Source organism: Anticarsia gemmatalis, chromosome 7, assembly GCF_050436995.1.
Source record: "Anticarsia gemmatalis isolate Benzon Research Colony breed Stoneville strain chromosome 7, ilAntGemm2 primary, whole genome shotgun sequence".
Lineage (NCBI taxonomy): Eukaryota > Metazoa > Arthropoda > Insecta > Lepidoptera > Erebidae > Anticarsia > Anticarsia gemmatalis.
In genome coordinates this window covers 11287631-11311178 of record NC_134751.1, presented here as the reverse complement: position 1 = coordinate 11311178, position 23548 = coordinate 11287631, and the positions used below count along the sequence as shown (strand labels likewise).

The window sequence follows — 23548 nt, the reverse complement described above, 5'->3', positions numbered from 1 at the left end:
TCATCGAATCATAGTATTAAATTGCACCACAAACAGAAATGCGTTCTTATACCCTTGTTACTTTGTTCCTAGGTAGCTTGAAAGTCTGATAATTAGTGTCACTGAGGGGTATTGTGTTTTAGCTCAAGTAACTGGGTTGTGGAGGTCTGATAAGCAGTCGCTCCATGTAAAGACTGGTATTCAACTGCATCCAGTAAGACTGAAAGCCGACTCCAACATAGTTAGAAGAACGGAGATATATATATGTATCTCCGTAGGTTAGTTAGGGAAATATATAGATGTAAGAAAGATATATATGTACCTCACTACCCTACTTCCTTTACCTTAAAGAGAGCCGGAGTTTTAATGATGCTAGTTTTAGTTCTTAACATGATAGTTTTTTTTACTACATGATAGATGTCTCGTTATACTCGTCTTACCATAAGATTGTTGGATAAATAAAGTTACAAAAACTGTTAAAAATATGTCAGTATTTTAAGTAAAGTAGTCTTATCTGGGGGCACGGCAGTGCCCCCGCAAGTCGAGCAAAAAAAAGCGGCACGGCCGTTAACCATCTTTTCTCGTCCATTTCATCGATGGCCAGGTCGCTCTATTTGTTTTTAACCGTAAATTATTTTAATATTGGCATGATAATAACTTATGTAATAACTTAAGACAGAAGGTCTTATAAGTAGAGACTAAATAGATTAATCGACTTGGTATTATATAGATCTCACAACTTTTCACAGCAGAGAGACTGAGCTGCGAGACTTGAGGTTTTTACAGAATGTTTTTGACGGCATTTATATTTACTAAACTACAGTAGATACAAGTAGAAAAGTTTATATTTTTTGGATTCTGATTTCACTGGAGAACTTATTCTTATCGAAGTTTCGGGAATTACACAATTTTACTGATATTCTAACATGTTTTTACCTTGACTAAGACGTTTGAGTGCAGATTTTGCTCTCCCGTGGTCAAAACTGGTTGCAACTTGTGCCTATAATAATATAAAATTTAACCCATTACTGCCCCACTTCTGGACAAGGGTAACCTCCCGTATCTATAGAGAGAGGGCGTCGCGTACGACTTATACCTATAAGTACCAACTTTACAACACACTACTTCCAAAGATATTAAACTCAACATTACCATAACAACTACTTTTATTCTACCTAGTAACCAATAAATTTTATCCTCCATTAGCTAAATTTAAATTTTATAGATTCGCCGAACAGCCTTTTTAGTTCGGTGACCGTTTCAAGGACTGGTACTAGGTGTCGGCTTGTTGTGGCTAAAGTGACCTGAAGTCTAAATGGCTGGGGTGTCATAAATCAGGCAGCCACCCAATTAATGGCCGCACTAACTACTGCTTAACACGCACGTTAGGGCCGCTGATTGGGTAATTTTTCGTTTAATGGAATATTATTTTTAGTTTGATGAACATTTTGTCTGTAGAATTAGCGAAGTTCATATGAAACCTTCGTTAAGCATTCGTTGTCTGGGAAATTCGTTTTTCGTTATATTCCCACCATTTTGTTATAAATAGATACTATTTAAATGTATCTTTAAAGCATAAACTAGCTACGCAAAATCCTTCACTTTGTTTGTACTCGAACTTATTAGATATTCAGAAAAAAAGCTAAAATGTTAATCCCACAGCATTGGGGTAAGTGTTAGACAACCTATCCAATATCCAATATATAAATCGACAGCACATGCTAAAAAACATGTCTATTCCATCTGCTAAACTATATAAATATACTTATACAAAGTGCTGTAACTCGAAGTACAATAAAAGTTGTATTTTGAATTATAGCACTATTGTATTTTATTTTATTATATTAGAGCGATAATAATATGATGAAATAAGGAAATTGGGTGAAAACGGCATTTTTGAAATCTCAGTCAGACAAATGTATAGTAGTAAATATATAGTAGGTGATAGGTATATGTGCTATATAACACTTATTTCGTTCCATTTTAACTGTAAAACTAATTTATCAAACCTTAAAACTTGGAATCTTCTAAAACTAAAATGTTATCTTGAAGAGATTCGCACCAACAATTGTATAACTAACATAATATATTTACGTATATTCAGACAGTATCTTCAACTTCTTTGAAGAATTTCGTACTTTGTATTCTAAACATACAAGTATAAATAAACTGTCTGTCTGTGATATCGAAATAAGTTTGTTCTCTCAAGTGCTTATAGTTATTTATATGCTACCGAGACAAAACTTATTTTGACTGTCTGTTAGTCTGTCTGTGTCTGTGTGTGTCTGTCGGTGACTGTCTGTGTATGTTTCACCACCATTGATCTTCAAAACGCCTCTATCAATTTAAACTAGACATAAACTATGACTAAGCGTTTTTTTATATGACTTTAATCGCTATTGAATAGATGAACTACCGCTAAATGTACTCAGCAACCCTGTGTAGAGAAGCTTGTCAAACTCAAATAGACTACATTTTAACTCAGAAACATTTAAAATTCTGGCCTAAAAAACCAAAAACCCCTTCATAATTACACAAGTAAATGTTATCTCCAAGAAAGCGAGTAAAGCCGCGGTTCCCAGCTAGTATATCTCCATATAAATATAAAATACACATATATATTTGGTCTAGAAAGTTGAGCCTAGATGTGTTGAACTCAAACGTGTCTGAAGTTTTACACAGATTTCGTTCAATGCGTGATACTTGTAAGTAGCTACTGTTGTCTGTTACACTGTTACATTGTTACTACTTCTCTTTGTTACTTAAATTTTTACATTAAACAATCCCGAGTTTTTATTTATTAATGCTATGTATATGTGTGCTTCTAAACTGAGCTTGTAGACGTGTGTAAGAATTTTAAAAGACTTTGGATATTGCGGCGGGTTCGAACCCCACCCGGGACAAATCTTTGTGTGATGAGCACGACTATTTGTTCAGAGCGTAGTTGTTCATTATTGATATAAGTATGTATTAAAATGTATATAAGTATATTTATTGGTTATTTGGTTACCATAGTACAAGCTCTGCTTAGTTTGGAATCAAATAACTGTGTGTGATTTGTCCAATGATATTTATTTATTTAAAATAAAGGTTTTTAATCTTTATTTTAAGACGTTAAAGACGTTTTTTTTTTTTATTTTGAAACGTGATGATTTGGCGCACAGCCCAGAGATTTCGTATAACATTGAAGATGTTCGTTCATGATCTTTTTCTTTATTCTATTTGGACATGATGACAGCAGAAGGTATAGAATAAAAATGCCTTATATTCATAGTTCAACCGACATTTTATAATTGTGATAAGAAACATACAAATTTTCAAAGGAATAGTCTTTTTTGAGACTTCAACTCATTATCCAAACAGAGTGTACTCAACTAGGCTGTAAGAGTGACTATCCTAGTTTATTTGTAATATAAATTTGCATCAAAGCGGCGCGCGGGCAAACGTTATTAAATAAGTTTAGTCATAGTGATCACTCCATATATCATACTTAGTTACCCAATATTATTTTCAATGACCTAAATCCGTCAACACTGAAGACACAAGCGTGTCAAAGAAATGATAAATACATTTAATATACAAGAGTGACGGGGCAAAGGAGCTATTTAATAAGAGGCAAATAGTGTCGCCGAGAGGCTCATATCACATGTTGCACGACGATCTGTCACCGGCGAACCAGATACACACCGTCTGTCCGTGATTGATCGACTGTATATTAAATAAACCACACCGATATTACATTTCAAACATATCGCTTCCTACTACACACAAGATTGATCGAGCACATTTATAAAGAGAAATAAACTCTGACCTTGACAATTTATAAATTAAACGCTTAGAAAATCTACCAGTGTCATCAATCAAAATATAAAAACCAAACAATTAAAATGATGAATGTGTTAAGAACGTTAGACGAGATCCCACTGTCCCGCTAATGGTGAACTTCTGATTTGTAAGGCCGCATCCTCCCACGGCGAAGTCAGAAAACAAAGAAATATTTCACTCGTGTAATGGATTGAAGTGAGCTTCAAACTTTTCACATTCAGCAAGTTTTCGAACAAATTTATCTCTAGAGGAGCGAGCGCAAATACATCAAACTTGAAGCAATTTCAAACACTTGTTTCATGAGAACGTTTACAAGCAGACCAAATTAATCATCTCGCGCTAGTTTACAATTACTAGTAATCATACTTGCATCAAAATTACTTGAAACTAGATTAAACGCCATAATTCAGGATTAAATGTGAAACTTTGCTAAATTTCAAATAACTAACACTAAAACTTATGGTTTCCAGGATCTCTGCTGTAAGGAATATTCTTCTATGACCCGTAGAGCGATTTCGAATTTCCGAGAAAAGTGTTGCTTTGCTTCGAGAGCTAGATAGTATTTTTTTACCTACTGCTGGCAAGCGTCTCCTCTTATTTGAGAAAGGGGTTAGCCCTTCCCCTGGCCTTAACTAAAAAATGTTTTTAACTATTCACACATGTCAACTGAAATAACCAATCTTCTGTGGAAAAGCTCAATACTAAATCATAACATGCTTGCAATTAGTTCAAAATCATCTTTTATTTTCATGACTTCACACACCCCGGTACAGCTAACTAAGTTAGTCACTAAAAACTTCTAATCTAAAGTCTTATACTTTAGTATTAAATAATTTCCATGTATCTTCGCACAACCCTGCATAAGATTAGTCATTAAAAAACTTCCAATCAAGTTTTCACGCAACAAGACTTCAGAATTAAACCACACGTCGGCTCCTTCTAATCTGGAACAATCTCATACAAGCTAATGTATTACACGATACGTCATGTTCCTACAACTAGTGTTTGTTTGTTTGTACACACTGTTTAATTAACAAGCAATTAGCAAATTATCATAGTCCAAAATACATTTACATTAGATAATATCGCAATTAGATGTGAATGTTGCTTGGCTTATCTAAATATCTTCATACGTGTACATAGGTACATGTAGAATGATATAGCTTACATCACTTAATGACAATTTATGATTTATGAGATGCTTTGACCAGAATTTTTATGCATGTAATTTTGAACTGTTATGAAATGTAGCCCTAAAATAAATATGATTTTGAGAACCGTGACTTGAGACCAGCAGATTACAGATATTTGGTTATAAATGGGAATCCAATTCACGACTGTACCTAGGCAATGCTAGTTGTTATCAAGATGGAACCTGTATGCTTTAATGTTTTTCAGAAAGGCTTAAAAAGTTTTAGTTGACTGTTATTGTTATAAAATATCATGTTGTCGCTTTTGCTCCTACTCCTGTAAAATGACTGGACATATTTTATAGACATAATATATTAATATAACAGTTACTTATATTAATATATTTTGTAGGACGAAGAACACAAATTTTAATTTGTGAATACATCGTTTACCACAAGATTCCTATAATAAGTAGGTACATATTATTATATATTTGAGAACTCAGTTAATACTCATTGCTACGCACTTGAAATAAAATCACAAAAGGCTATAAATATCTCACAATAGGATCACAATCAAAGCTTCACAACAATTTGAATACATTTAAAGTATTATATTTGTCGTAATTGAAATCCTTCAATCGATATACAATATACCGTTTGGCTTTTCAGGACGCTATTGTTTGAAAACAATGTAGGAGGTACCCACTTGTATCTACCTACGCACTGAAATAAACATATTATTATGTTCATGTTTGTGTAAATACTAATATACTTATGAAATGCTTAAGTCTTGTTTGTTTGTAAAATTCGATACTAAATTCCATTGAATTAATGTATCTGATATTAGATATTATTTTCATTTGCTTAACTTCTTAGCACAGATGACTGGGCTGATCTATATAGCACGATTCACTATAGTCGGACCTATTGAGTATCGAGAGGTTACACTTTAAATGTACTTTATTGTTCATTTAAATGTGTTTAAAATGTACTAAAAAATTAATTCCTACTGCGCCCACAAGAGGCGCTGATCATATTTCGTAAAAAAAATTGGGTAGCAAGGTGGTTGTCGATAGTCAACAGTGATAGAAAATCGCTATAGATTGTCTGACCATCAGACCATATTTGCTGTACACAATACAACATAAAAATATAATATGTATAGTAAAGTAGCGAATATATTATGTGTATAGTAGGGTGCTGTTTTCAATAATAAAAATTGAGAATGGACCAATGAGCATTTGGGCCAGCAGTGAGCCATGTTATTGATTTATCGGAAGAACACGGGTCGAGAAATACATACACAGCAGCGAAGCATTATGTAATATGAGTAGGTAATTACTGACGACCTTTAGTGTATAACTATTGATTACGGATAACCGGCTAGCTATCGCAAAAAAATATATGACATTCGGTTTAGTGCCTCTAGCGGGCGTTGTAGAAACTATTTTGGCAGCACATTTAAAATGTGAAACTCTCGATACTCGATGGTTCCAATTGTAGAGAATGGTCCTACAGATAATCTATTTTTTAAATAAAGTGACAGTAAATGTATAAAAACATGAATATAATCTGTAAAGCCATTTCATAAATATTTCTATGTATCTATCTTTTTAGTCCATTTCTACCTACTGTTGAGTATAGGCCTAAATATATACATTTAGAGGTGATAAAAAGGGCCTAGTTTGATAAGAATGGGAGATATATGTTTAGACCTTAAGAACAAAGACTTAGGGTTATAAAGAGGATACAAATATGTGGCAATATCGTCCATGATCGATATTCATATTATATTTAACTTTTTCTGGATGACTATTCTATATAAAGGCAACGGTTATACTTTTAATTTACAATTATAACTTTCTCTTATTTACTTTATAAATAAACGAAGATATAAGTTATTTCAAATCTAGGTTAAAGCATTCAGAACAGTAAACTTAAATAAGAGACGAACATTTCTAAAGCGACAATATGAAGAGGATGACCTATTAATAATGAATTCGTTTAAAATTGACTAACTATATCTAGGATAAAAGTTACGCTGTAGTACGACAACTTAGTAGAGAGCCTTGGTTTGCGCAGTTTATACATACATACGTAATATCGCACCTGTTATACGCGAAGGTGCAGTCGACAAATATGTGACAAATAGGTGAAAATACACCAACGTTTTGCCACTAACAATGATAGTCCCATATAATAGAGGGCAAGCCAATTGCTTTTTTTCGGGCACGTTACCAGACTTCGGACTACTGTTGAAAGTAATATAATACAAATTAGAATACCTAGACACCAATTTGTCCGACCTGGGAAACGAACCCGGGGCCTCGTAAGTAGGAGTCGGACACATTGCCGACCGCGCTACAGAAGCATACATTTACTGTGTCTTCATCTATCAAATAGGATATCAGTCACTTATCCATAAGTTGTATATTCCCGTCATACACGCGTACCTTGCATATTATTATAAGACTCTCTACAAAATTGTCGTACTACAGCATCACCCGTACACCTTGCATAAAAGACTACTCTCTACAAAGTTGTTGCACTATAGCTGAGCAAGAGGTTAGTCATAAAAGTTTCACAATAAAGTTGAACAACTGAAGCTAGGATACTTGATATGAATGTGTCGTCCGCGTTTGTTTTAATGGCAAAGTTTTGATTTATCACCGACTACTTATATACTAGTTATAAGTATGTGTGGCTCTGTCTGAATGATAATCAAATTAAATGCTCTCTGCAGTTTTGTGGGTATTTGAATTTGATTATGCGAAGATATACTCTCTTTCCTAGTTCATACAGTTAACTTATAACTAGGTGTACAGGTGTTTCAAGATTCTACTTTCAGACGGAACTTTAAAAATGATTAGGTTTTCTAATAGAAGATCATTACTTGGAGATTGGTATATTTTTATGTAAGTGTTATGTCATATGGTTTAAAATGGAACCATGAAATTATTTTCTACCTATGCTTCTTGGAAAAACATTTCTCCCTTCGATAAGACGTGGGATGCAAAAAGTATGTCACAAGCTAACACTTAAAATATCATTGTCGATATTTTGTATTGTTATCTCTTCTCCTATTTCAAACACTGGTGTGGAATGAAAAACCACTAAAATTGGTGGTGCCGCCGCTAAAAATGTACCTACCTATCTATGTGTCTACTTAAAATAATACAATTGAACGAACCGACTGGTAACTATCCTTTTCTATCGTATTAAGCTCTACCTAAGTTTGCTTGCCTTGAAGATAGCAATTTTTACCAGTATTTGCAATAAGCAATCGAAAATTTGAGAAAACAATCCAATAAGTATTTACAACAAACAATTCCTACACAAAACAATAAAAATCAACCCCAATAAATAAAACGCGAAACAAATCTAGTCGGACATTTCAGACGGCAGGTTAAAAAAACCACCTGAGGGTTGTTGCAGGGACATGGGTCTGTTTATTCGGTGCTTACACCGTTTTCCATCAATCACCGGACAACTCAGTTTTTCAGGACTATCGCTCCCACAGGATACGACTTGCATTTGACATCCCTAAAGGAGAGCCTAAAAAAACTTGCGTGAATTCTCTATGGGATATGAATTAAGGTTTTTTTTTATCTCTGTTAAGGTTTAAACGTTTTAAAAGGGTTTAAACACGTTTCGTAATTAGTTTAATAGATGTCGTGAATAATTTTCTTTTTTAATTTTGTTCCCTTTCGATGTTAATGTTTAATGTAAGGTCAGATTTTTTTAACACGAAGATTTAACCTTATTTGATTAACCAAAGATGAGCAGTTAGAATTTGTATAATATTAGTAGTTTCGAAATATTTTAGGCCCATCTTAAGCCCTACTTGCCATGCTCCTTAAAAACGCCTTAAATATAAATTTCCATAAAAAACAAAGCTTATCCTTTATCTATGTTGTCTAGCTTGCCTATAATATTTAAGTCACAATAACATCACTGACTCCCAACAACTTAAAACATTACCGTTAAACCATAAAATATGTCTAAATAATAAAATCAAAAAGACAATTACACTTGAACCAAATACTGAACAATATAACTTCAAAGAACATAACAGCCATTAGAACACAGATAATTGTGATCCGGAAGTAACCAGTAAAAAAGTAATCCGGACTATATAATTGTCTATTTAATAACTTGAACTTATTTAGGTCGGGACCGGAAGTACCGCGACGGTAACGAAACAGCACCCCTTAAGGGCGCGTTCCCACTATGTCGTGACGACAGATAATCGTGTAGTTTTAAGTGTCGTGGCTTTATGTTTAAATGTTCACATATAGAACGACACGACTTAATGTCGTCTACGACATTTTTTACAGTGACGACAGATTATCGTGACAGTGGGAACGGCTAGATACGACAGTCACTAAACGATATTTTTTTTGACGACAAAAAATCGTTATAATGGGAACAGCTAGAGACGACAGTCGTCCAACGATAAATTAATCGTTACGACATAGTGGGAACGCGCCCTAAGTCCACCTAAAATATTTAAAGAGAGACATTAATTGCTCAACCCTTTCGGACACACCTTTGTATTGCTGTGTAATTTTATCCTATTATGTTATTACAATCACGTTTAAACTATGGCGTTGTTATAGGAAGGGTTGTAAACAATGTGATTTTTTATGATGTTTTCAAAGTTTTGTATTGTGTTGACCGCTATGAAATCGTGTGAAATATCAAGTCAGTACCGTTGCGCTTACTTCTGACACGATTTTTTTCATAAAAGATGATGTCTATTCTTTTTATTAACCGGTTGATTCTATTACTAAAAGTAAAGTGCTGCGTATTTTATTCTGCATCAATATTAACACTTACTATGATACATGAAAACGTCTATCTGTCTGTTGCTCTACCACTGCCAAACCGCTAAACCGATTGTTATAAAATGTATAAGCTTTTTTAAATCAAACTTTAAGGTAATGAAATTTATTATGCACAAGAGGGGGCCGCGCGGCACATTTATTGAAAAATGTCACAATGCCACCCACCAAACAAATCTTTAGCACGATTCTCTACAGTCGGTACTATCAAATACTGAGGTTTTGACATTTAATTCGTTTTAAATGTCGGCAAAAGTAGTCGAGTAGAGGCGCTTATCAGATTTTCTTACATTTTTTGCGATAGCTAGACGGTTGTCGATAGTCCTTGTCTCTCCATTAACATCAAATACTATCAAATTGATATTTAATATCTTCAATTTAAACTCCAACACTGACCAGTACTTCTAAAATAAATCCAAAGTAAACACAGTTCTCAATTTTCGTTTTATCTCAAGAGTCGTACTCCAAGACTATTGTGTCTGACTTTCTGAGCTATGTCAACTACCTTCGTTCGTTTCGTATTCGATCTAAAAACAACTTTAAGCAAAGCTTTTGCCATAGCTCAGGGAACTACTTTCGAGTTTTCGAGTAGCTGGGAGCGTCCATTTAATCCAATATGGCGGAACTAGAATGACTTTTGTCACACGATGCTAGTTGTGTTATTGTTATATACCTTCATACCACACACACATATTTACAATGTATTTTTAAACTCGTGTAATACCCAAAGGAAATTAAATACACCCACGTTTCGTCATTCACGCATAAAATAGTTCCTATGTATGAGGCTATTGCCATATCTAATATATAAAATTCTCGCGTCACAGTTTTCTATGTAAGTCTATGTATGTGTGTATGCATATTACGTGTAGTAAGTTCGGTTTAGATAACGAATAAATGTTATTCGACAAATAATTCCGCCGCTTTAATTGTGTAATCTATGAAAAGTATAAAAATCTGTTAAAACACTGACAATGAAGAAATCAGTTTGAAATACGATATTTAAGAGTTTTTCAGTAATTTAATTCACTATTTAGTGTCCGTGAAATGTATTAAGGTTTAGATCATATATTATTATTCTTAGTAATTTTAATTATTTTCTAACTAAATGACATAAAACCATTTCGTTTATTTAGGAGGACCTCTTCATTAGGCTTATAGTTATTTTAAAATTAAGTCACAATGTTTTAGTGACCCTTATAAGCCTATTCAACAGCGTTCTTCAATATCCGTTTTAATTAAAATTATGAGTACAATAACATTTAGAAACTAGGACGTAGTTTATTGACAACCACGGTTAGGACAAACATTTTCATTCAATTTTATAGTGTTTACAAAGTTATCACATTATTATAGAGATGATCAGTACCGCAATTCTCTACCACTATCGATTACCGACAACCGGCTAGCTATCGAAAAATATTGTATGACATTCGGTTCAGCGCCTCTAGCGGGCGTTGTAGAAACTATTTTGACAGTACGTTTTAAATGTCAAACTCTCGATACTCGATGGGTCCAATAGTAGATAATCGTGCTACTGAAGGGCCGCTACTTTTGTCAGTGTTACCAATTTATGCCTCAATAATAAACAATCACCTTCATAGTAATGTTTTTATTTCACTGAATAATAAGTAAAAATAAATGAGTAGCAAAATAATGACTATATCTACTGTATTCATCTAAAACTTTCCCGACATAACAAACAACTTATTTGAAAACAACAAAGCCAATGTTTCAGGTAATCCCCGACCCAGCATTCTCGCAATACAGTCAAACTATTGCAAAATAATAAAACACGAACCTCTCGCTCAAAGTTCACTAAACTTATCACACTATACGAGGTTCCATCCACTCCGACACTCTTTAAAATTCGCATTCATTTTCCGTACACAATTGAAGTGGCCATTTTAATCTTGTCGCGAGGTTACTTAACAATTTCAAAAGCCCTCCCAACAATACCTGTATAGAAAAGTTGTAGTCCCTAAGATTCCCCTTCTAAAATGCCCCTAAGAAAATAATTAACATGATTGAATGAAACTTCTCAGCGTTGGAGGGCACAAAGGGCCTAAAAGGTCCGGTAAATCGTTACTGTAATTGAAAAAGATTGAAGTGGACATTGTTCCCTTACATGTCTAATAGGTGGTGGGGAATGTTTAACAAATGTTAGAAGCTCGGACTTTGCTTCTAACTACGCATTGAGATTAATGGTCGGAGAATTGTTGTTTGTAAATGGAGCAGAGTTGAAACCATGCACCACTTTATCTCGTTATTCAATAGTAGCGCATCCACTTCTAATGTGTGCTGATTTGTGACTCAGACGGACATTCTTCGTACCGCAATTCTCTACCACTATCCACAACTGACAACCGGCTAACTATCGTAAAATTTGTATGACAATCGCTTCAGCGCCTCTAGCGGGCACCGTAGAAACTAATTATGCAGTACATTTCAATTGTCAAACTCTCGATACTCGATGGTTTCAATTATGGGGAATCGCACAACTGTAGCTCGATTCTCTACTACTATCGACTACCGACAACCAGCTAGTTATCAATACATTTTACACAAAAATCTGTTTAGCGCCTCTACCGAGCTCCGTGGGAACTATTTTTGTAGTACATTTTAAATTTCAAACTGTCGATACTCGAAATTACCGACTGTACAAAATCGCACTACTGTTCTCAGTATTTTGGGTCCTAAATTCTAAGTCTATTTGACATAAGCACTCGAATTTCAAACAAACTTTCAAAGTGATTCTTAGGATTTATCTTCATTCACTACGTCAACAATAAATCATTTAATCTATTTATTTTGTAAAATATAAAAAAGATTTTTGAAAGCACGTGTATTTTGTTTTATAGTGAACAATAGATAAATTTAAATTGGGATTTTTCTCTGAAAATCCTAATAGCATGGCGATCCTCGAATGACATTAGTGGAAAAAAGCGTTTTATACCTATCTTTTTAATATTTATCAATGCGAAAGTTAGGGAGGATGAATGTACCTACGTATATATGTATGTTTGTAACTTTTTCGCGGAAAAACTACACAATTAATTTTAATGTAATTTCGTTAACTGATAGCTTATAACTTGAATTAACATGTAGGATACTTTTTACTAAAAGAAATACTTTCATTAGAACGTAGTCGAAAGCAGAAGTTAGTAGACTTTATTTTCTGTATGACACGTCTAAGATTAAAATTAGTACTATACTAAGTAATAAAGGTAACATACATAAAATTCCACAAAAAACCCTTAAAAAGTGCTGACGAACTGGCCGACTTGTCACGCATAACGTCGGAAGTGAAAATGTAAACAAATAAATAACAAGTTACTACGTCATAAATGGCTAGAGGGATAAAGGTAGTACCACATCGCGTCGTAACATTTGTGACGTCATAAACAATGTTACAATGACATTGTTACAAATTGTTACAAATAGCGGGCGTAGCATTGTTGTCTTGAAGGTGTGTTTTTATAAATTGTAACTCTATTTTCTGTATTACTGGTATTATCTAGGTAATGTTTTTTGCGTCGATGTATAATATATCTCTATAATCTCGCAGCTCGGCAAGGTTCTCCTTCTGGAATAAGAATAATCGCCACATACTGAGGCATGTTTAATGTCTGGTTGTGTTCATTTTTAGTTGGATCTGTGTAAACGGTGACTTCGCAATCCTGCAATTTCAGACTGCCTCCGTGACACAGTGGATTAGGTCGCCACGCCGCTACCATTGCGCCGAAAGGTCGTGGGTTCGATTCGCACACGAAAAAACTGTTTGTGCGATCACAATATTAAAGAATAATATACAATATCTATTGCAGTAGAGCCACTACAAAAAACATCGTCTTATTCGGCAGCATAAAAATCTATATTAAGTTAACCTTAGAAACGCACTCTGACGAACAACAACAACATAACAGCAAAGAACAAAGTTCCACAAAACAGGTCTCTGCAACAAATTGAATTCTCAGCAAGCAAAGCCATGGGGACAATCTGGTTTAAAACAATAAGTTTCACTAACAGAATGTTATATTCTATCTCATAAATCTAGTGAGAGAACACCTTTACATTCTACTCGTACTAGCGGCCATTTATTTGCAACATTTTCATTACGGACTATTGTGATACCGAACACGTCGTACTTTAAACCTTAAACGACTATACAATGATTTAATTAAACACTTAAATAACATTTTAATATACAGTAAATTATTGTCGTAATACGATTTATATGGGATTTAATATTTTGGGTACTAACTGACCCAGGCGAGTCCGGACGCGCTCCAAAGGTTAATGTAATATTTTGACTTATAATCTATCTCAGTTGACAACTTGCGTACGACAAATTGATGGCCCCTATGCAATACATTGCAGCTTTGGCGTAATATCCTAATCACTATAATCTAAAGGACGAAACAATGTGCAGCAAAGTGGCTTACAAATAGTTGTCAACGGAGATAAGTGATAGCGCCCAAGATAGATAAAAAAATGCCTTTTATGAATTTTAGTTCATCATATTACCTATTATATCTCCATGATTTCATCAATATTGCTTACACAGTTTAGCCCTGAAAGCGACAGACAGACTGACTGATATATGTATAATATCTATAGATAAAGTATGGTTTAATAGCCCAATGATTTCGTTACAAAAAGTGTTCAAATTCACTACTTCTTTATTTGTGGTTAATATTCAGAACAGAATAGCCTTTTAAAGAGTTGGTCAACAACGGGTCAGCAATTAAATTAATGTATATATGAAGGAATATGCGATCAACTGTGGCTTTTCCAGGCAGTATGGTTGACTACACTTCTCTGTATAAAAACAAAGCTTTATTGTAAGTGTCGTTGAAATCAAAAGACAGTATTGAATCGCTAACCCCAGGTTTCTGAGAGACGTAGTTTATCTATTCAATAGAATACCTACTCAGAAACCGGGAGCCAATTTTGATAAATAAAATCCGACTATTCTTTATTAGAGAAGTTCAATAATGATGCATAGTGGTAAGTGATATCAAATATGTGCCATTAGCTCTAAATGCCTTTTCAGCATTCCACTAACTGCTGATTTGAAACCTACTATTGATTTATTGTTATACAGCTAACTTAATATTATTACGTATTCTATCCACATCGAAATTATAAACATTTTATTTTATAACCAAAAAGGTACAGAAACAAAAACAATCTCATTGTCCCGGCCAGAGACATAAAACTGTCGACTACAGCAATTATTATTATTGATACACAGATTTATAATTCCAAATAAATTAAATGTTCGATCCCATTTTTCCTCTCTACAATGTTTCTTTAATGATTTCTCTGAATCCACACAAATACTTTTTATGCTTACAATATTAAATCGGTTCATTGATTCATGGCGAAAATATTCCATTCCTTTTTTTCACAAAAGTCGCGAAGAGATTGCCTAACTTTACTCTTAAAATGCGAGGGAACTCCGCGACATGAAAAACCTTTTATTTATTAACACAGTTCATCATTCGGTACAGTTGATTCGGGAGAAATAAAAACAGGTTACAAACGGCTTTTGAGAATTTGCATGTTATATCCATTTATAGTAAAATGTACGGGATATTTATAAGCATGAAATCAAAAATCAATACATAACAAAGTGTGTACACACACTTATTAAGAAAAAGTTTGGACTCCGCGCCGCGTCTCCGTCGCCAGATATCCGAAATTTCGATTTCGAAAAATTGGTAATAGAGAGGCTCGTATCCCGATCGCTGAGCGCTCTCATCTCAGGCTCCCGAACCCGACCAAATGTCGTCATCAACATTTACTCCGACCCTTCCCCCCGCCACCTCCCGAGCATGCGCCCATAATACCGTAGGGTAATCAAATTGCGATAATATGCCACTACTCTTAAAATAACTGTGATTTATATAACTTGTTTTGTTTTACTCAAACTTTTTTTACTAGTAAACAATTTTTTTTTTGTAAGGCGTTACCTTTTACCTGCATTTTGTAACTTTACTTAGCTTTGTTCAGCCCAGACAGTGGGAAATAAAATAAAATAATTTGTTTTATAACTTTAACTTTAACAATAATTGTTTTATTTATACTATTTATAAATCAGACAACACAAAATTAAATACGTAACAAAATATTTTGCCGCCAGCCCGTGGCACGGGGGCGCATGCGCCATTTCAAAACGACCCGCAGTAAAACGACGGGTCACGTGACTTGACGCGGCATTCGCTCGTCGCTCTTCGGCAGTCGTCGGCGAATCTGCCCAGTGAGCGGGTGTGTCCGCGCTCGCCGGAACGAAACTATCACATAAATGTCAAATGAAATGATTTCGAAAAAACATAGTGACATGTGCTCCGTCATAACCTAAACATTCATCATAACAATCGGTTTTTAGTGTTGCGTAGTGTTAATCCATGTATTAGTCGTTTTTAACCTCTGATTTTGTGTAGCGAAATTTATTACCCCGGCTCTATTCGTGATTGTGTTTTCGCTAGCTACTAAAACATTTCTGGCGGTTCGGATCGTTTTTTTCGTATAAGACTGTATTTATTAGAAACTGTTTTGTATAGTGTTTCGTGCTGATTGGAAAAAAATATTTGTTTGCTAATGTGATTAATGATGGACCGAGTAAGTGGCGTGTGTAGGTTCGGAGGAGTGATGTCGGCAGTAAGAACCAGAACAGGTCGTAGTAAAAGGCGCCTGACGGGTCAAAATCACTTACCCGAGGACCTGCCAGAGCCTCCGCGTCGTGGTCTAGGCGCTATTTTGGTTCTCGTCTGCATACTCGTCTACCACAACTGTTTGTACTGCGGTTTCGTCTTTGATGATATAAGTGCCATAAAAGAAAACAGAGACTTGAGACCACAAACACCGATCTCAAATATATTTCTCAACGACTTTTGGGGAACTCCTATTCATAAGGTGAGCGAACATCGTCGATAGATAAACTTTTTGAAGAGCTTTTAAATACCTACCTACTAGTGTTTGATAGATATTAAGGACATGATTCAAAACAGTGATTAAAAAAATTAAATACCAATGCTATTTGTGTGATACATAAATAAAATAACGCAAAGGACTTACGAATTATTTACCTTTTACTCGAAAAACATGAATAAACAAAACACAATTTTCCTTCCAGATTTTTATTTTCATATTTTTTCTACCAATATTCTACTTTTGGACTGTTGTACATTAACATTTTATTTCTTACTACTGAATCAGGAATCGCAGCGATATCGATACTAATTGTATTAACAACATTTATGCTTCCATCCCTCGAGCCCCTTAAAATAATAATAGCAGATTGGATGAAAAACTCACAATAGACTTCGTTGAACCACCAACATTTCGCAGAATTTCCTTAAAAAAATATCAGTGCATATTTAAAAATGAATATGGAGGGAGAATACATTATACTCACTTTCCAAAAGCATTACTGATCCATTAAAATATACGTCTTTCAATAACATTCAGTTTCAGTTTTAAAAATATATTCCCAAATTGGCTTTCACATTTATTTTTTGATTGCCGCGGGTCAGCTATCATTTATACAAACTATTAAAATTATAATTTAACCGCATAGTCAAAAATATGAATCCACAACGTAGAAAACATTTCAATGGTCAGGCAGATGATCTCGTTAAATCTGGCGTTTGTCATTTATCCCGTAATGTATTTTCACGAACATGCAAAATATAATTGGTGGACATGAAACACTGCGACACATTACTTCTCTACGAGTGATATAAATCAAGCATTTACGCGCAGGTACCTGGCAAATTTATGTATGTAATCACCATGAATGTTTCAACCATGTGCATTACGCTCACCCCAATTTACTATCCACTATGCCGTCCGACTGTGAAACTGTATTAGATTTATCAAAACAATTTCTGTTTTGCTGGCAGTGTCCCAGATTTGAGTTTCATTGTTTCGAATTCACAAACAAAACGTGCTGCATCAAATGCAATTATGTATTTGACAATCAACGGATTCATTTGACTAACAATATTTCGGAATTAAAAAAAAACTATTGGCATAATAAAATTTAGTACAACCTAGAAATAAACTGACTATTTATAATTGACCACTTAAAAAGTTTTGATACTGCATAAAATATTTTGAGACTTGGGTATAAGTTGCTTACGAGAAACCAATATGATTCCTTTCATATTTTGAAGTATCTCAGTATCAGTGAGAGAACAATACGGATGTGGTTCGGCGAGGGTATTGAAAACGGGAAGTATAATCAAAGTAGGTAATCGCTCCTTCTTCCGACTGAATATATTTTGCGTGAAGCGTTGAATGGAATGTCAGGGGAATGGGAGAAGTACACAAATGACTTTGCGAGCTTCAGAGTGCGTGATTTGTAAATAAAAACAAGAAACCGTAGCGCCTCGCGTGCATAGATCAAATGTGATTGTGGGTTAAAGTAGATGTTTATGTTGACAACTATTATGGGAAAACAACACCAAGTTATATGTGATGTTAATACAAAAATGAAATATTTGAGATCCAATTTGTCCAAAAATATAAAACTACAATAATAGAACGAAGGTATGTTTCTTTTGAGAACTTATTTAGCAATGAAATTATTCACCAAGTTCAAATTTATTCTGGACAGTTTCTTTATCAGGTTTGATATATTTGTTCTAAAATTACAAATTCAATTAAAGCACAACATTCTAAAACGAGCAGATACTGTCGGCAGTCAATAAAGTGGATCTTTCTTAGAAATTGTGGTATTTATTAAGGTTTCAATTTATTCATACAAGAGACTGGCTCATTAAACGAGGTGAATGAAACCCTCCATGATATCACTTACAAGGGCAGGATTAAAAAGAATACAACCTTAGCACTTTATTATGTTAATTTTACCTTTACAAGCAAAAGAATAAAAATCAAAAGAAGGACTTTTCATATTATAATTTTGTTATTTTAAACAGTCGAGTCAAACAACCATTGAGACACGATACGACTAAATTATTCGACTATATTGAATAGCTTTTCCAATATTCTGCAATTTAAAACATTTGCTCAATGCTAAGAATAACGAACGCCAAATAAAACAGAGTAACTTGGAAAAGATTCCTTCATATTGGACTAGTATTCCTTTTACAAGTTTCATTTAGAATTCCAGTCGCAAAGATGTAGTTTGATTAAATCGCTTCACTACAACTTGCAGTGTGTATCAAGTAATTGAATGTCAGATGAAAGGTCGCATGGAAAAAGAACAAAAACGCCGTAGTCTTCTTAAAAAAAAAGAAAAATAATATAGCTTTTCAAAAAAGTATAATAACAGTTCCGCGAAATAAACGAACTCACACAAAAAATGTTTTTTTTTTTTGGGAAACCATTAAATGCAATTTTCGAAGAAAATACTTTTTAAAAGCATTTAAAAATGCGAAGTGAATTTCATAATGGATGAATGGTGAATATTCACTATAAATACATAGAAATAATGACGGGAAGCGGGGAATTTTATGGCGTTCTTTTTATAAGGTTGATTAAAGTATTTAATCTCTGGGGACATTTTCTTCGTGCCACTGCAGCTCGTATATCACAGTACGTAATAAAAGTTTCGCCGCTGTCTTCTGCAGAACGGACATAAACGTTTAAGACTAACTGAGACACGTATCTCGTCAGATATTATCTTAGGAATATGATTCTTATGTTTTCTAGTGTCTGTCTCAATTAAAATCAGTTTTTTTTGTTGGTTTTTGATGCCTTTTAGAATTGATTTAAAAACATTTTTTATATTTAATAAAGGATCAATTGCCGAGTGGAAGAAGGCGTCATTAGATTACTAACCAATCTTTAAGCCTACTTTTTTTTAATGTACAATTCTTTTGATTCTTAAAGAATATTTTCTGCTCTATCTATAACATATCTTAAAGAGGAAGTAATAAAAACAAAAGCTTATTATAGCTTTATCAAAGTTAATTTCTTATCATATCCAACAGTGCCAAAATCAAAACTCTCACGTTACGCAAACAAGATGCCCCTCAGGAAAAAAACCGATTGTTTTCCTCATTTCCTATATTTATATAACTCTGAAAGCATGATTTTGATTAGTAACTATTTGCCAACATATGTATGTGTACGTACAACGGACTACATAATCTCTTAAAAAAATCCGTAATACTCTAATACGAAGGGAACTAAAATCATCACGCCCTATTACAACGTCAATGCTACATCTATTTCAACTTGCTATAATCCTATACGACCAAATACAATGGACGGGGTATTAGTAAGTATTTAAATAAGAGATTAACGCCATTTTACATGTCAGCTTAGCGAAATTCTGAGTTACGTCATTGCCAAAATGCAAATAAGCTATCAAGAGGTACGCGTAGTCGCGTACATTGAATTTATAAACGAAAAAGGGCGAAGCTAATAAAAGAAGCTATTATTAGCTATTTTACTGTGTCATTCCCTCTTCAGGACATTTCTTCAGAAAGGTTTTCCTGTAAGTAATAAAATGATAAGCATACTCGTAAATTAAATGACGGCGGTGTAAATTCCGTTATCGAATTAGAAGTAAGTATAGGTATTTGACGTACCATTGGCAAAATGGTCGTCAACGTTAGCGCGTTTGCCGGCACATCCATCAATGTCAGCAGAACAAGTTTTTCGTTTGGTTCCGTCGAAGCGTCCGCGCGATGTTTTTGTTTACAAACTTTCAGCCTGTATTCACTTTAAATATTAACTTTCTTAAGATTTGATTAATACAACAAGTTTCGCCGAACTACTGTGCAAGAAATGTAATGAATTATGATGATCTTTGTTATTAACGCCGGCATTATTCATCATATCGGCTTATTTTGTATTTTTTGTCTCATCTTTAGTCTCCCGATGCTCCGCTCCTTAACTTTGTTTTATTTTACGTCTGCATCCTTATTCGTAATCACAGAATGTGTATTATAAAAAGCTTATCATTTTACTATTCCAAACTTGGCAATACGTACAAAAATTTTTAGTGATAAAGTATTCTTTTAAAGATTACAATGCTGCCTCTTTTATTATTCAGCTATGTAAAACATAAGCGGATCCAAAACAGAGTAGGCAATCAAATACATAATGTGAAACACATGTAATTGTTTGATCGAACACCTGGTGAACAAAGTTCGGTTTCGATGTCGACAAGGGTGACAATCGAGAATAAATTATTCACCAGAACAGAATAACATTTTATATTGCTTATGCATGGAATACCAGGGATCGAGCCGTTCAGTGCGAGCGCTTTGTCACTCGATTATTTTATTCCACGCCCGCCGATGCCGATTTATGAGAGGTCCGCGTCCAATGATCCCCCAGTTTTTTGCAATTCGATTTTCATGTTCCCTGTCCGTCGTTTGTTAATTACAGCTGTGGACTGACACATTCGCATGTTTTGTTTTACAACGCCAGTTTGGCTAACCTTGAAAAAAGGGGTTTAAAACAGCTCACAGTTACTTTACCGAGTTAAACCTTTAAGCTGTTCTTCCTGTTGCGAGATTAATGTGTTTTTACGTCAGAAGTTCTCAAGGCTAACACAGCAAATTCAGAAGCTCAGGGAGCTAGTTTAATCTGAATTTGGTCTGTAATAAAGTCTTATTTATACTGTTTAATGGAGTTTAAAATTTAATCAAAGCTGGATACTGAGTTTGAAGACAAAAGATTTAAAACTTTACTTGAGAACATCGTTGAATGCTATAATTAAGGGGTATTTTCGGGTTTAAAACAAAAGCGCAACTATCAGGGAGTTGTAGACAGTTGGACCGGCGCGTGTGTCCTTGTTTATGTCATAAAAGTTTCAGCCCCGGTACTTATATGGGCGTTTCCGTATAACGCAGGCAGCTATTATTTAGGGAGCGAGTAGTGAATTACAACTGGGTATAACCGCAGTTAAATAATACAACAGGTAAATATGTACAAAGAGTTTGTGGGTCGCGTGACCGGACACTGTCGTGAACTTCTAATTTCTACGACCTTTTCAAGAAATTCATTTGTGGCGTACTCGAGTAATTTATGAGATCGCGTGGACGTCGTTATACCGAGCGATAAAACTGTTAAAATTGTTTATTAAAATAACATTATATGTTACATGTTATCAATCACATTGTTGTCACTTCAATTGCAGGTTTTCTGTTTTCTACGTTTCTGTATAATTTACTGAAATGAAACATTAATAAGAGTATGACTACACGATATTGTATACTGTACAGAAACACAACCTCGTAACAAGTTATGACTAAAAGTCACAGACATCCCACTAACATATCCCCAGCCTCATTTCTCACAATAATACTCACTCACTTTACATCAAAGATATCAATGTGCCATTTGTGTGCCAGCATTCAGATTAATACGGAATTACAGAGACATAATAACCCAAATTAAATTAAACCATACGCATCAGTGAATAATAACACAGTAATAACGTGATATTAAAATATTTCCAATGTAACGGACCGTTGCAGAATACGCGGTTATCATTTTATCCTTGTAAATATTTAACTGTAGCATTTTAAATGTTCGGTGTTTAACTGAGACCCTGAATGTAACCATAATTTATGGGGCTTAACAAGACTATCTACCAATTTAAGCTGGACATCCCTCGCGGCGATTTACATACACATTTATTTATTTTTGTTACGGCGGAATATTTTTGCGGGAATTGGACGTCACGTTGTGTACACCACACTTTACATACTCGCTAACATAAAACCCTGTATATATGTATGTAAAACGGAAATTTGTAAAAAAACATTTAATATTAAACCGTTTCTATCAAGTTATTTTCGTTTTTAAGACTTCGAAAGTAACATGACTTAGTTCTATTTTATTTTGATACTCGTTCATTAAAACACAAAGGTTTTTCTCCTATAAATTGTTCGTATAAAGGAGTACGCATGTAGGTGTACTCTTAACTGCTCGCAACCATTAAACTTCACGTAGGAAAGCGCAATACATTTTTCAAGAGGGTTGTTTTTGTGTTGAAGATAAACGTGCAGCGAGCAATGTCGTAGAATTGTACGCGAAATAAATTACAGTTGCAAACAAAAAATCAAACTAGAGGTAAAGTAGAATGTGTAGTTTCATGTGCAGGTATACAGATAAAAGTAATGGAAGTACTGCAACATAAAATAATAAAACTACAGTAACAGAAGTAAAAAACATGACTTTATCGAACAATCTACTCGAAACAAATGCTAGTTTCTATTTGAATAAAAGCGAAGCTAAGTTTTCATATCTATATTATAAAGGTATCATCAAAATTCACTCTGGGGGCTAATGTGGATGTTAGTTGATAACTATTTGAAAGCCACTATATTGTGCATTGATTTATTTCTTAGTTTAAGACAATTAAGACGTAACGTCAAAAAAGCAATGTACTGAAAAGAGGCTATCAAATAGACGTTCGCTTGTGGTCAACTAAGACACAATTAAATAAGTATACTGCGGGGCTATCACGTATCTTAGTTAACAACAATTTGAAAGCCGCACTGCACATTGATTTTTTCCTTAAATTACTGTGATTAGAACGTTACATCAAAACAGCAATGAACTGAATAGTAACCATCAAATTGCCGTTCACTAGTTGTTAACTGAGATACTCCAATAAACATACTGAACATCATTGATTTAACAATTCAGTAGCTTGATTGAAATAAGATCAAATACAAGTAATACATCTTCTAGGTACATATTAGATAACACAAATTAGAACACATTGTGAACCAGACAAATAAGGCTCGCTAGCTGTCCTACATTTTATTG

The 23548-nt window shown here is 34.2% G+C and overlaps 1 protein-coding gene across 1 annotated transcript in view; it reads left to right on the top strand.

Moving 5' to 3' along the window:
* Nucleotides 1-16020: 16020 nt before the first annotated feature.
* The window catches only part of Tmtc3 (Transmembrane O-mannosyltransferase targeting cadherins 3), a 114069-nt gene continuing 106541 nt past the window's right edge, over nt 16021-23548 (top strand). Inside the window, exon 1 of the mRNA XM_076116097.1 lies at nt 16021-16702. Within this exon, the coding sequence (XP_075972212.1) occupies nt 16397-16702 (306 nt within the window). The 5' untranslated portion in view covers nt 16021-16396. The remainder of the gene's footprint in view (nt 16703-23548) is intronic.